This window comes from Daphnia pulicaria, chromosome 3, assembly GCF_021234035.1.
Source record: "Daphnia pulicaria isolate SC F1-1A chromosome 3, SC_F0-13Bv2, whole genome shotgun sequence".
Taxonomy (NCBI): domain Eukaryota; kingdom Metazoa; phylum Arthropoda; class Branchiopoda; order Diplostraca; family Daphniidae; genus Daphnia; species Daphnia pulicaria.
Window position 1 is genome coordinate 8,655,995 of NC_060915.1, and position 13,770 is coordinate 8,669,764.

Below are 13,770 nucleotides of genomic sequence, written 5' to 3' on the forward strand. Positions count from 1 at the left end.
TGAATCTAAAGAAAATTCGGCAATCGCTTTTACCACGTAAAATCATCCATTTGATTGTTTAATGCAGCTTTTTTTTGTTATTAATTCTATTTACTCTTACTCACATTTGGTTAATCAAATCATGAATATTTTTTTCTGAAATACCGTCTCATTTACATCTCAGTATAACAAACCTTTCAACACCGAAGCAATCTTTACGCACATCAACTTCACCAACATAGCTGCCACATTCTTCTGAAATTAACCGAATCATTTTAGTTTGTCTTGGATCAATTTCGAGAATAATAAACGACCCCTGCCTGGTAAAAGTTTTAATCCTTAAATTTAAGGAAATAGAGAACACAAAGAAATATAAAGATATCATACTACCTTAACCATTTCGGAGCATGTTGAATAATGTGTTTAATCACACGAGTTCCATCAGGTCCACCGTCCAATGCTAGGTGGGGTTCATATCTGCGAACAAGGTACTTATAACGTTAAAATCGAATAATTCAACGTGAGTATAATTGAAGAACCCTTACCTAACGATTTCAGGAGCAAGATCGCTTATTTCACTAGTGGGGATGTAAGGTGGATTTGAAACGAGAATGTCGTATTTTGTGGTATTTAAACTGCTAAGACCAATTGCACCATCTTCCTCCCATTTGGCAATAGAAAAAGAGACTCTATCTGCCAGCCCCAGAAGTTCTGAGTTCAACCTCGCGAGTGATACAGCTACAATAAAAATCAAAAGAATTCAGGTTTTAGGGGGGGGGGGGGTAATTGTTACACAGCGTACATTTTCATACCTGCTGGGTTTGCATCGATTGCGGTGCACCGCAACTAGCAATTTTAATCAAAGAATCAGAAAAAAAGGACAGGAATCAATAGCCGATCAACGATACCTTCTCATGTTTACTGAGTAAAGCGAGGCTAATCGCGCCTGATCCACAGCCAACTTCAAAACAGCGAGGATTATAGGATTTCTCCCTTTCATTAAAAGATATTAGTTGTGCAATAATATCAGATGCAATAGATACTAGATCTTCTGTTTCAGGTCTTGGAATGAAAACAGGTGGAGTGTGGCACATTTTTAAAGTTAGTCCACAAAAATCCCACTCTCCAATAATGTACTGAACTGGATTCCTATTGAGTCTTAAATCAGCCTTTACAAGTAGCATCTGATGTTCATCTTGAGTTAAAATCTGATTTCTCACAATTTCAAGGTGAGCAGCCTAGTGAAACAAACATTATAGAAATTCAATGATTTTGGAACATAGAGAATTGTTTATCTAGTCCTAGTGTGTGTTACTGTGCCTAAAAATGGTCTTAAAAAGACTATTATGACACTATCAACAGTGATTGAGGCCCTAGAGAATTTTACTACATTTATGTGCATGGTATTTAACTATTTTTATGCTATCTTTATATAGATGTACTAATTTACTTAGTTATTACATTTTTTAGACCTAGGACACTGCTCAAAATGTGTTTTATGGAATCTTCAGCTTCTGGGACTTTGTTCCTTTGAAATTCATCAGTCCAATTTTTGATCACTTGAGCTACTGTCATTCCAATGATTCCCGATGATTCCCTAAACAGAATATAGTAATTTCTCTTTTAACTACAGTATCTCAACAAAATAAAGGACCTACCTTGCACATGTTGAAAGCTTAAAGATACGATCAACATTATTGTACCAATACGAAGCTCTACGAATGCTATACATTAGATGATTACACAAAATATTAACCGTGGAAAAGAACGCCTCTACTCACGACTATTTTTTACCTTTATTCTAGCTACAAAAACTTTTTCATTATAAGTAGTGCACTCGTAAAATATAGTTTTACTCGTCGGGCCCGTCGGCTCTCCGACTGATAGGCTATCGTGACAAACTTTGTAATTCTGAATTCGATTCAACTTCCATTAAGTGATAAATATTGATAAATACGAACTTATAACTCTTTCGATTGGCATTAATAATTCTTTCGATTGACATTCGGTATTGTAAACAAACTAGATCCAACTACCTACTAGCAGTCGAAGAATTCGAAGAATAGTCACTCGTTCACTTACCACTAGATGCCTCTGACGTCAATTGTTTTGAATTTTGTTCTGTTCTGTAGTTCTGTTTCTGTAGTAGTACGAAGTAGAATCGAGTGTATTTTGTTTTTGTATAGTGCTTTCCACATGGATTACTTCCGATAACAGCTTCAGCCTAAGATTTTTCAAGTACATTTTATTATTTTCATGATATCTGACACTTCATTGGTTAAGAAACAAGGCTTATTTTTCATGATTATGAAAATCTGATTCATTTCCCCAATAGATTAATTCCTTACTTCCGGTTTATAAAACGTTCTCTAGTTTTGTAATTATTGACCTGATGACGACAAGAAAATATTTAAAAAACGGTCACAATTGAGAATTTTTCTGAACCTGAACCCTGAAGGACGGTGTCGTGCGTCACGGTTGGCACCCTAGCCGTATTGTACCAAAGCGCAACAGCCGCTGCCCGCTTCATCAGGAGTGAAAGATTTCTAGGTACACTCTATAACTCTGTAACAAGCTGTACACTAATAGCACTCAATAGTCCTGCCCTTGGGTCATAAAATGAAATATACATGTGTGCACGCATACAGAAAACAAGACGGAAAATAAGGTGTTTGGTTTTCTAACATCTAATCAGGGTAAAGTAATAATTAAAAAAAAAAAAAAAAAACACAGAAGGTTAAAAAAATAAAACACCGCTGAGAGGTGCTGAGATGATATCCCCATCAGAGATGGGACGGTCAAGGCTCAACTTCTTTATCTATTGAAATTTTTTTAGCGCGCCAAAAAAACAAATAAAATAATGTAGAGCCATCTGCTGAAGACGAGAATCATAACCAAAGTTACCGGGGAATTTTTTCCTCGAAATACCCCACCCGTCGTCGAAGCTGCTCCCTTTTTTTTTACTATACTGGTCAATTAAAAAATACAAACATAGCATTATAGACGACGAAAGGATGCTGAGTTGCCTTCTCGATTAGGAACAATCTGCCTGAAATTATCACAGCCCTCTTATGGAGATTCATTTTCTATTAAATAATACAAAGTGAAAGAACACGTTATTTTAGTGTGGGCTGTTGAATTTAGGGTCAGATTAGTTTAGGGCTGTGATAATTTCAGGCATGTTGTCGCTAATCGAGAAGGCAACTCAGCATCCTTTTGTCGTCTATTTACAAACAAGTTTTATTTAATATTAAATAAACATATTATTACACAAAATTTAAGTACCCTGTTATTTTGAAATCACGATTATAGCTGTAAATAGAATCATTTGAAGGAGATTGAAATTATTAAGTAAATTTTTTTTATATACGTAAGACGGAAAATAATCTTTTTCGTGAGTTTTAGCCTATAAACCTTTTTAAAACTTGAATGTCAATAAAGCCAAATGAAAAAGACTTTTAACGAATTTTGGGGGTAAACCCATTTTTTGTTTATTTTTCTTTTGACACTTTATTATCAGCTCTAGTGGGGTCGGCCACTTTGCCTGGTACATCGTGATTCCATTATTGGTGCGAGTTTCGACCGTTGAATCACGACATCTTTGGGGCCAACAGATTCAACTTTGGGATTCTGAAGACCGCGCGGTTCAAAAAAAGCCATCTGTTGGGTGAAAATAAGCAACTTTCTTCCGGTTTTGAAGACCGTTAAAAATCGTCTACGGCAAGAAAAAAAGTACTACGACGGCAAAAATAATAAACATAAATTTAATAATATATAAATTTTAAACTATCGAAGGTATAAAAACACATGTATACATCGTTTAATAACATAATTTGTATATGTACGAGGATCTACAAATAATAAATAATAAAGGAATGCAGGGTATGAATTTAGAGGAACATTACTTTGCGGGAGATTTTAGATCAGTTGTTTTAAATGTTTTCGAAAGTACCAGCTTCGTTACCACTGGTATTATCCTATTAATAATTTCAATGGCATTTGCATTTTGTAATGTTTTGTTACAGTGGCATTTTGCAATGTTGGGACTCAAAAATATATTTATAGCAAAGCTACTTACCATGGATTGGTTAAATTTGTAATTAAGAGTAGAGTTTGCTAAATCAATAGACTCAAAAATTAATTATTACAATCATTGCAAATTTACAATCACTTCTCCTACTCCTAGTACTCTAGTAGACTAGTGATATACTTACTTTGTTTACGTTTGGTACGGCAAAAATATATCGATCGCTGCTCCTCTAGCGGATCAGCGCTCTTTTGTCCCCACTTTGTAGTGATACCGCTAAAGGTCTTGCATACTTTCTTCTGTTATATCGTGGCTTTGTTTTTCTTACGTACTTGCACTTCCGTGCGTTTTGTCAAACAATTCTCTTATTATTAGTCGACATTTTAGGTCACAGCTTATTTTCCTGGGAGCCCTTGTTTTTCTCGTCGCTGCTTAACACAAGAAGCAATACATAGTATTACTGTATTGGTGGTCGCTTAAGTTGTTTGTGACGCGTGTATTTTTGTACACACGCGTACACACAAGATCTCGGTGATGGCGTCTCATGACCACGTTGCGTCCCACATCACTGAAAGAGATAGAGATAGAGAAAGTGAAGCGTATGCTTTATTGTCCCTTAAAACGGCCCCAACAAGTCCTGGTGCAGGTAAATTATTGAAATCTTATAATTATACTTTTTGAACATTTCTTCTGTTTGTTCATTCAAGCTGCAACATTTGTAAACAAACTTCTCAAGCATCTCAACTGCTAGCAGCATTTTAAATTACGAACTATTCTATGTTTTTTCTAATTGTTTATTAAATATTTTCAAACAGCTCATCATTGGAACCATGGAGGTGAAGCACGAGGCCCAGTGGTGATTGCTAGGATTGAAGGCAGAGAGTTTGAATTTTTAGTTCGGCAAAAACGATTAGTGATTGGTCGGAATTCATCTAGAGGACAAGTAGATGTTAACATGGGTCACTCATCATTCATATCAAGACGCCATTTGGAAGTTTACTTTGAACACCCGTTCTTTTACATGATTTGTAATGGGAAAAATGGTGTATTTGTTGATGGTGTGTTCCAAAGAAAAGGCGCTGCTCCTCTGCAGCTTCCCAAAATGTAAGTCTTGATGTTATTAGGTAAATGTTTTGTAGTAATAAAGGTGATGCATTTTTTTGTTTTTTAGGTGTGTGTTTCGTTTCCCTAGCACAAACATAAGATTGATGTTTCAATCCCTTGTTGATGAATCAGGACCACCACCTAATCTTGGTAATCAAACTGCATCTAACATGAACTTGTCAGCTGTGTCAGCACCTACAACACAACTTGGTAAACATGAATCTACTAAATATTGATAACTGTACATGTTCTTAAATTTGTATAATTTTGTTAGCTCCTCCATCTCCATTGAAGAGAAGGGCACCTTCAACTCAACAGCAGCCTCATTTAGCTCCATTAAGGATCAATATACCCATAGGAGAGGAAGAGGCAGAAGCCTCCAGTCCTCTTCCATCACCAACAGGAACTATAAGTGCTGCCAATTCATGCCCGGTTAGCCCCCGCGAAGGAAGTCATGGATTAGGACGTAGCCATTTTGGCGGGTTTTCTCACTTCCATCACGAGTTAAATCCTTCCTCATCACACGGCCATGGATCAGCTGCCGGTTACAGTACAGGTTCAGGTCAAGACCTAACACAAGATCACAGCCCTGGAGCCGAAGGCGGAAATGATACAAAAGATGATAGCAAACCTCCTTACTCTTATGCTCAGCTAATTGTGCAAGCTATTTGCACGGCTCCCGACAAGCAACTGACGCTGAGTGGAATTTATTCGTATATCACGAAGAACTATCCCTATTATCGTACTGCTGACAAAGGATGGCAGGTAGGGATTAACATTCTTACGTTTTACTTATTGTTAAATTTCTAAATGTTGTCTGTACTTTTACTGATAGAATTCCATCCGCCACAATCTGTCGCTGAATCGTTACTTTTTGAAAGTGCCCCGTAGTCAAGAAGAACCAGGCAAAGGTTCTTTTTGGAGAATAGACCCTACTAGTGAATCAAAGTTGGTTGAACAAGCCTTCCGTCGTCGAAGGCAACGAGGAGTACCTTGTTTTAGAACACCCTACGCAAGGTAATGAAGAGTTATATCATAACAACTGTGAACAAATTTTGTAAAATTTATTCTTAACAGAAGCGCACCAGCTTCTCCTACACATGGCGGGATGCCGAACATGTCTGTTTCTGGCCTGGCCACACCTGATTGTCTGTCTCGAGAGGGATCTCCCGGACCAAGTACATTAAAATTGTGTCACCTTTTCACGTTGAACAAACAAGTTATTTAATTTTTTGAACGACAGTGTCCGAGCCATACGGTGATGTTGTGAATAGCCAGGGTGTGGCGCAGCACCTAGAAATCAAGAGTAGTAGTCGACCATCTTCACCCTTTTCTCTGCATCAAGGAAGTGGCGTAGTTGTACAATCGAACCATCCAACTCACGTGGTAGTGCTGCAGCCTACTCAACTAGCGCACGGTAGGGGTGCAATAAATTAAATAGACTTCATTATCGCTAGTCTTTCATAGCGTGTTTCATAAGTATCCGAATTCTAACTGTAGTTTCACATTGGCAACATGACAAGCAACAATATTGCATTTCAGAATGTTGTCTTTTTCTTCAATAAAATTTAGTACTTATTTCCAAAGTTGTTTTGTGTTTTCAGACAAAACCTACTTATTTTATACTTCATGTCTAGTTTTTTTTTAAATTTATTTACTCAGTTTGTGAGTAGACAAACTAACCTTGTACATTGTTTTACACAGGACCGACGGCTAATGGCGGATCAGAAAACAATTACCTGGGCGGAACACAGGCCTCAGTCATCGTGCCCTTTGTTACCACATATTCGTCATTTGTAAGTGCCAGCAATTCCAACGGTGGTAACGAGTCGTTAGCCAGCCTGCAGCCCAGTAGTATTAAACGAACCTACCCTCCTGCATCGTCAAGTCCGGCACCGGTGAATGCTGGGCTCGGTAATACTGGACCTTGTTTTGATGGCAACGAGAAGAAAATTAAACTTGATACGGAAGAAGAAAGCGAAAAGTAGACCAACGAGCCTTTTGTATCATACGTCAATATGATGTAACGAAAAGGTTTAAACAGAAGTGAACTGTTGGCGACATTTCCCGTAATTCAATTAATTGATGCATCATGACTGAGAAAGACAATGTAACTTTCTTGCTATTCGCATCATTTTTTTTTCTTGAAGTGCTGAACAATACTTCACTTCATTTTTCCTTGATTCTTCATCGTAGTAAACTATAAAAAGTTCAGCTCCGATATAAAGGACTTGTGTCTTTGTAATCGTCAATTTAAAGCAGTGTAGTCTACTCGTTTCGCCTGAACTTCCCCTTAATATACTTGCGATATATTTATCTCGTATCACCAAACAGTTAGGAATGAAATGTAAAAGGACACTGCTTGCAAGGTTCGTGCTGTGTCAAGATTTCAGGTGGCAATCAATTTGTTCGTGTGCTACCAGACTTCAAGTGTCCATTGTATGCAGTTCCAACTTTCTATTTGTAGTCTTGATCCGATTTTCATGAAAGTTGTCTTGTTTGCCAGTTATTTGAACTATTTCACCTGGAAGTTACATTTTCTTACCCCTAAACTGTTAAAATGATGTACTCGAACACTACGATCGCCTGTTCTGTAACACGTCTCATATTCCCACTTAAAACAAGTGGCATGTAAGTGTTCATACATCATTGAATACAACATTGATGTTCAAATTTATGCATACCCAATTAGAGGAAGTTGGTTACAAGCATTGTATTAATCTTTTGATAACCAATACAAAAACTTCTCGAAAGAAGAAATTTACTTTTTGTAACCACAAGATGACCTACGACCACGAGCACGTTCAAATTTCCGTCCCTTAGAGCGAACCAATGGTTTAGTGTGTGATCCAGGAACACCAGGAGCAGGTCCGAAGTGTTTGTTAGCTTCCCTAGCTTTGCGCCGCCCTTGGATAAGAATAGTATTTTTGCCTGTTGGTGCACGCAGGGCCAACTGATCGAAAGTCAAAACATGACCACCAGCTTTCAAGATGCGAGCTCGAGCTCTCTCTGTTGCACGCAGAGCACACACCTGAAGAAGGAATGTACCATAAGACACGATATTGCAAAATGAATTTTTAAAAAAAGTTACCGTGAGCTTGGGGATTTTGAAGATCCTAGGATCGTCTGTCAAAGTTCCGACGACAACAGCAATCTTGCCTTCTCTTCCGGCTTTCTTCATGTGTCTTGACAAGCGAGACACCGACAGGGGTGGACGGTTGATCCTTGACATAAACAATCGCTTCAAAATAATGCGATTGAACTTGGCCTTGGTACGACGAGCCAAAAACCTGTACAACTGTAAACAAAACGATTTTACAAAATAGTCCAATGACACAAAATTTCAATGATTCTTACCTTCACCAAAAGTCGAAGATAGACATCTTCAGACCTCGGTTCACGTCGGACGACTTTACGGTCGTACTTATGGTTGATGTCAATACCCTGAAAAAAGAGGTATTACAATACATCGATTAGTAAAAACATCCAACAATCACTCCAAATCAGCACGTTACTAAAAAGTATTTGAGAGATACAGGATGTAAAAGATAATTTTAGATGAAAACGAGCTAGTCTTTACCATTGTTTCTCTACCACTTGGGGACTGACCAAAGGCAAAGCGAAAAGACTCTGATGGGACTTCTCGGTCTCAGAAATGGATAACTTCAACATTGCCATATCGTTCCTGTAGAGCGTACTTTCACACGTTGCCTTCAGATTAGATTTTAAATTGCTTTTAAAACCAGTTATAAGATGACATAGTATCTGTATTAATTCTTTAGAAAATTAGAGTCATATAGATGACGATGCTAATTATTTTTTGGAAAATTGTACTTGATCGAAAGTAGGGTAGATAAATGCTTTGAGCAACCATGTTATGCAATACAAAAAGCAATAGCTTTCTGAAACTTGTCTGCTAGAAATTACAACTTTTGATTGTTTTGTTTTTTTGGATTTGTGTTAATGACGGCCCAATTATAGTTTATGAGGCAAGTATTTAAAAAATAGGGCTTTCTGTATTAGATTCTTATGAGAGATATTACTTTTGGAATTTTCGGATATTTGCTTGTCGCTTAAAAGCTGAAAGCTATTGCTGACGTGGCTACCTTCTACATCGAAAATGAGCTGGCTCAATACCAGTAGCATTGCAAATTTGGCTAAAAATGCACTAAAAGAAGCCCAAAAAACCATAGACAAAGCACTTGACATTAGAGATCCAGATGCTGTTGGAAATAAACCAATTGAAAATGGTATATGTATCTCAGTTGCCTACTATGATAGATGAATGTATTTAATAACAAGTTCTGTTGCATGATTTGTCATTCAAGAAATTATTGGACACTTCTTTGAATCCTTCAACTTGGTGAAAGAGGAAAATGATCCACCTGATGAAACCAGAACAAGCTCAGAGGATGTCGTAGTGAGTGAACCAGACTCAAAGTCTGAAAGAGATCAGCAAAAAAGTACTAAACATGTGTTTTTCAAATCATTCATTCTTGATAATAAGTAATTTTGTTTAATAGCAGCAGTTTTTCAGGCCCCAGTTTCAAATGTACTTCAAACAACAGCTAAAGATTTAAGCACCCATACTGAAACATCCATTCCTGCAGGAGACCTTGAAAAAAAAAGCAATCCCAATGAGGTAAGGAAAATAAATAGATGATAAATTTGTTCAGGAATAAGAAGTATTTGATTGTATTTTGTTATATTTTCATGTTGTTTAGCTGGATCATGTGGTTCTGACTGATTCTATAGAAGAAACGAATGTAAATGAAAGTTATCATAGCTCTATGTCAGTTTCCAGCTCCATTACCGTCATCAGTCCTGAAAATGATTTGGCTGATATGGATTGGAAAAGTGATACCAAAAGTGATGTCAGAGAAGAAACAACCAACCACCATCGCACACAAAACAGAGATGAAGTTTCAACAATGCTGTCGGGTACGCTGGTGTCTTTTCTAGACTTCTTAGATCTGATTAAAGTAAGAAAGTTGCAATAATTATAAAACAACATCTTCAGAAGCAATGAAGGATTCGATCAAGACTGAGACCTCGGCGTCTGCCTCAGGTGACGAGATCGAGACCACCACTTCGTCGGATATCGAAATAATCGCAAGTCCTCAAGCGGGTATAAGACAACTCGTAGCTCCCGTCCGTTCAAGAAGCGAGTCAAAGACTCATAGTCGGAAGCCATCCGAAGCTTCTAGTGACGATAGCGCAACTTCCACTGGACAAGATTCGGACCCGCTCAAAACAGAATGCCAAATCATTCAACTGAATCAAATACTTGAAGTATTTCAATGTTATATACATATCTATTTTTGTCAGTCTTTATATGATCCCCTTGATTTTTTTAACCAAAAGGCCCGAGATAACCAATTATTGGAATATACCAGGAAATGTTACGCATTATCGGAAGAAGTAGAACGTGCTAAATCACAGTTGGCCCATGACGAGAAGGAGCGAACGGCTTTGGGTGAAACCATTCGTCGGCAATCGGACGAGTTTGCCATAAGATTATCTTCGATTGAAAAACGATATCAGCAGGTATTGGCTGAGCGTGAATCACTAGTCAAGAAACTTGAACAGATTCAACAGAACCAAGAATCTTACGGCAGTTTAACAGAGGAACTTCGAGAAAAAAACGAAACTATTGAACAACTAAGATTTGAAGGCGAAAAGCTATCCAAGCAACATCTTCAATTATCAAACATAATAAAGAAATTGCGAGTGCAAGAAAAAGAGGAGGAAGTCCGTTGCAAACAATTCAAGTAAATATTTAAACAAATTGCGTGTAAAAATACAAGTTCATTTTTCCCCCGTCATTTAGAGATCAAAATGAAGAACTCAAAAGTGAAGTAGATCGTTTGAACAAGTGTTTGTCCGCGAAAGAAGAACTCGAGAGGAACCAAATCGAAGCTGTAAGCTGAAGTGCATACATTTTAGAGAATGAAATGTTGGGGCACTAAACACGTTTTAATTGTGCAGGTTCGACAATCTGCGATGGTTAATAGCCAATTAGAAAAAGAGCTTTTGGCCAATAAAGTCATGATGCGTGAAAAGCTTGCGGAAGTGGAAACTCTTCGAGCTGCTTTCTTTGAGGTAGAACAAAAACTTCTCGAAGAAAGAGCCACTGCTGCCATTCGCGATTCTGCGGAAACTGAGCGCAATCTCAGCGCTGAAGTAGCTTTGCGTCAACGCCTTCAGTTAGAGTATGAAACATCCAGCCGTTTGTTTGAGGAAGAAAGACAAGCGCTCACAATGCGTTGCCAAGAACTGACCCAGTCACTTGCCGAAGTCGACAGTGATCGCTCAAGGTAATGTATACAACTCATTTAATTTTGATTTCAATGCGTCATCATTTGTAAATTTGATTTTTCAGAGAACGAGAACGGATACAAAGCGAAGTTTCGCGATTAATGCATAGGCTGCATGAAGCCGAATCTCGTAGCGATGAACTATCTCAGGTACAATTTTTATTACAGCTCGATATTGATTAAGAATGATGACATTTTATTTTGTTAACATTGTTTTATTTTCTGTGATAAGGCATTAACCACTGCGACTAAGCCTTTGATACGTCAGATTGATACGCTGCAGCATGCACTAACCTCACAAAGGTTGTCCGAAGAAAGATCCGAAAAGATGTACAACGAGAAGCTAGGTTAGACCGTTTCTGTTTTGTTGGCAGTTTCATTTTTCACGAAATTAACTTCTTTAATGCTTAGCTGTTCTTGAAAGCAAATTGCTGTCAGCCAATCAAAAAGAGACTGTCGATAAAAATCTGTATCTTGCGATGCAAGCTCAAGTTGACGAAGCGCTAGAAAAATGTAAAACAGCAGAGCAAGAAAACCACAATCTGCGTATCCAGTTGGAACAGGAAAAATGCCACAGTCAAAATTTGGAGCAAGCAAGAAAAAAGTAAGTGGTTTATTTTCGATGACGAAAATTCATGTTTAGTGGTTCTTCTTGTTTTATTGCTGCCAAATATCGTCAGATTATCTTATTACTTCCTCTTTTCCGCCTTTCTTTTTCGTTATGAAGAGATAACTTCAGTTTAGAACTGGTAAAGAGCCAACTTATCGAAGAAGTTACTTCATTACGAAGTAAAATTGAAATACTGGAGAGTAATTATGAAAAGCAATGCATTGCGCTAGAAGAGGAAAGAAAGAAAACATCGAATTTTACGGTAAATACTGAGCAATATGTTTATTGACGTTTGCGGTGTTCTTATAACGATCCTTTATGTGACAAAAGAATCGATTGCAAGATAAAGAACTGGAATTTCAGGTATTCCCGACCGTTCCTGACATGTCCATCTCTGGAAGCATTGGGAGAAAAGTAGCTTCAACAACTGACATAGTGTCTAGAACCAGCAGCCCCACTCCTAGTTTAGGAAAGCTATCATTATCTGGCTCATTTACTGAGTCTCATTCCAGCAATCCGTGGAACACAGTAGTAACGTTTTTCTTTTATTCCTATAATGTTTAAACAAAGCTTTTTTTTCTAAAGATGTATTTTTTAAGGATGAGGTATTCGATGGCGGTCTCGTAACCCCCGTACCGAAATCAACGCTGTACGACGCTATGCGAGCAGGCTCTTACACAGCTGTTTTTGAAAGTTTGCAGGCCCAGTTAAAAACACGTGATGGTAGGGTAATTTGTTAAATGCCTTTAATGCATTGTCTCAAATTTTATCTATTGGATGTAGGAGAAGTAACCCAATTGCAGCAAGAATTACAAAACCAGGAGAGATCCCGTGATTCGCTTGCTAAAGAATTAACCGAAATGATTAATACTAACCAAGAGCTAAGTCATCGTTTGGATCGATTAGAAACACTTCTTCAGGAGTACGAAGACCTGAAAACAAAATACAATGCCTTATTACAGGTAACAGATTATTACTGTCTGAGATTGCAAGGAGTCAAACAAATTCCATATTCTGTAGCAAGTGCAATCAGTTTAATGAAAACGCAAAATTTCACCGTCAACTATTTAATGAACTGCTAATGATAAAATTTTTTTCGTTAGATGTACGGAGAAAAAATAGAAGAAAACGAAGAACTGCGACTGGATTTGGTTGATGTCAAGGAAATGTACAAAGCCCAGGTAGTATTTTTTATGACCTTATGACTATATTGGTGTCATTTATTTATGGATATGTTTATAAAATTGCATGTGAATGCAGATTGATCATTTGATGAAAACATGAAAAAGGTATTTGGGAACTCCCAAATGTGGCGAAGGATTTGGTTGGCTAATTTTACCTTTGTCTATTCACAACGGCAGTGTCGGGAATCACCTTGCGAAAGAAAAGACTAATAAAAATAGGAATTCGATGGGAATCTATTTACTAACCAAACAGTTAATTATCATTACATTTTTAGATGAACGGTTACAGTATCAAATTATTTTCCAAGTATTGGATTCAGCTCTTTTATACGTTATTCATCAAATAAAAAATAATGTGCTGCTAGGAAAAGGCTATAATGAGTAAGGGCTGTAATGTATCATATTATTTTTATACGCATTCCTTTTCATTTCTATTATACTATTGTACAACCGGGGGAATATCTTTCGTCGTGTTTTAATATCAAATTGTTTTCCATGTGTATTTATGTTCTACAAATATATTTCAAGTAATCATTCCATACAGAAAAT

The 13,770-nt window shown here is 37.3% G+C and overlaps 4 protein-coding genes and 1 long non-coding RNA gene across 13 annotated transcripts in view; 2 read left to right on the forward strand and 3 right to left on the reverse strand.

Annotated features, from left to right (window-relative positions):
- Nucleotides 1–13,770, reverse strand: part of LOC124329250 — a 409,843-nt gene that overhangs the window by 178,954 nt on the left and 217,119 nt on the right. The gene's annotated exons all lie outside the window — the stretch shown is intronic.
- Nucleotides 58–2,037, reverse strand: LOC124329165 (MTRF1L release factor glutamine methyltransferase-like). Of its 4 annotated transcripts, none has more exons than XM_046788209.1 (8): nt 1,774–2,037; nt 1,638–1,703; nt 1,441–1,565; nt 888–1,217; nt 792–825; nt 525–717; nt 370–456; nt 58–299 (listed from the first exon to the last, which is right to left on the reverse strand). In XM_046788209.1, exons 2-8 carry the CDS (start codon nt 1,672–1,674, stop codon nt 149–151), a joined length of 957 nt encoding a protein of 318 aa, XP_046644165.1. In that variant the 5' UTR covers nt 1,675–1,703; nt 1,774–2,037; the 3' UTR covers nt 58–148. The 4 variants fall into 4 exon arrangements, with proteins under 4 accessions (XP_046644165.1, XP_046644166.1, XP_046644163.1 ...); XM_046788210.1 differs by having other exon boundaries at nt 1,441–1,576; nt 1,774–2,036; XM_046788207.1 differs by having other exon boundaries at nt 1,638–2,036.
- LOC124329069 (forkhead box protein K2-like) lies at nt 4,334–7,426 on the forward strand. The gene is made up of 8 exons (XM_046788031.1): nt 4,334–4,652; nt 4,822–5,110; nt 5,178–5,320; nt 5,385–5,875; nt 5,946–6,127; nt 6,188–6,288; nt 6,354–6,527; nt 6,815–7,426. The coding sequence occupies exons 1-8, from the start codon at nt 4,541–4,543 to the stop codon at nt 7,096–7,098; spliced, it is 1,776 nt and encodes a 591-aa protein (XP_046643987.1). The 5' UTR covers nt 4,334–4,540; the 3' UTR covers nt 7,099–7,426.
- LOC124329208 (60S ribosomal protein L18-like) lies at nt 7,809–8,781 on the reverse strand. The gene is made up of 4 exons (XM_046788267.1): nt 8,691–8,781; nt 8,468–8,554; nt 8,202–8,408; nt 7,809–8,141 (listed from the first exon to the last, which is right to left on the reverse strand). Exons 1-4 carry the CDS (start codon nt 8,691–8,693, stop codon nt 7,872–7,874), a joined length of 567 nt encoding a protein of 188 aa, XP_046644223.1. The 5' UTR covers nt 8,694–8,781; the 3' UTR covers nt 7,809–7,871.
- LOC124329013 (TATA element modulatory factor-like) lies at nt 8,971–13,760 on the forward strand. Of its 6 annotated transcripts, XM_046787916.1 has the most exons (19): nt 8,971–9,099; nt 9,191–9,360; nt 9,439–9,573; nt 9,634–9,752; nt 9,835–10,051; nt 10,131–10,402; nt 10,475–10,881; nt 10,941–11,031; nt 11,099–11,427; nt 11,493–11,577; nt 11,660–11,774; nt 11,839–12,031; nt 12,155–12,299; nt 12,368–12,568; nt 12,637–12,760; nt 12,821–12,999; nt 13,141–13,218; nt 13,298–13,326; nt 13,399–13,760. In XM_046787916.1, the coding sequence occupies exons 2-18, from the start codon at nt 9,231–9,233 to the stop codon at nt 13,319–13,321; spliced, it is 2,844 nt and encodes a 947-aa protein (XP_046643872.1). In that variant the 5' UTR covers nt 8,971–9,099; nt 9,191–9,230; the 3' UTR covers nt 13,322–13,326; nt 13,399–13,760. The 6 variants fall into 6 exon arrangements, 5 of the variants coding, with proteins under 5 accessions (XP_046643872.1, XP_046643871.1, XP_046643875.1 ...); XM_046787915.1 differs by having other exon boundaries at nt 13,298–13,760; XM_046787919.1 differs by having other exon boundaries at nt 12,368–12,565; nt 13,298–13,760.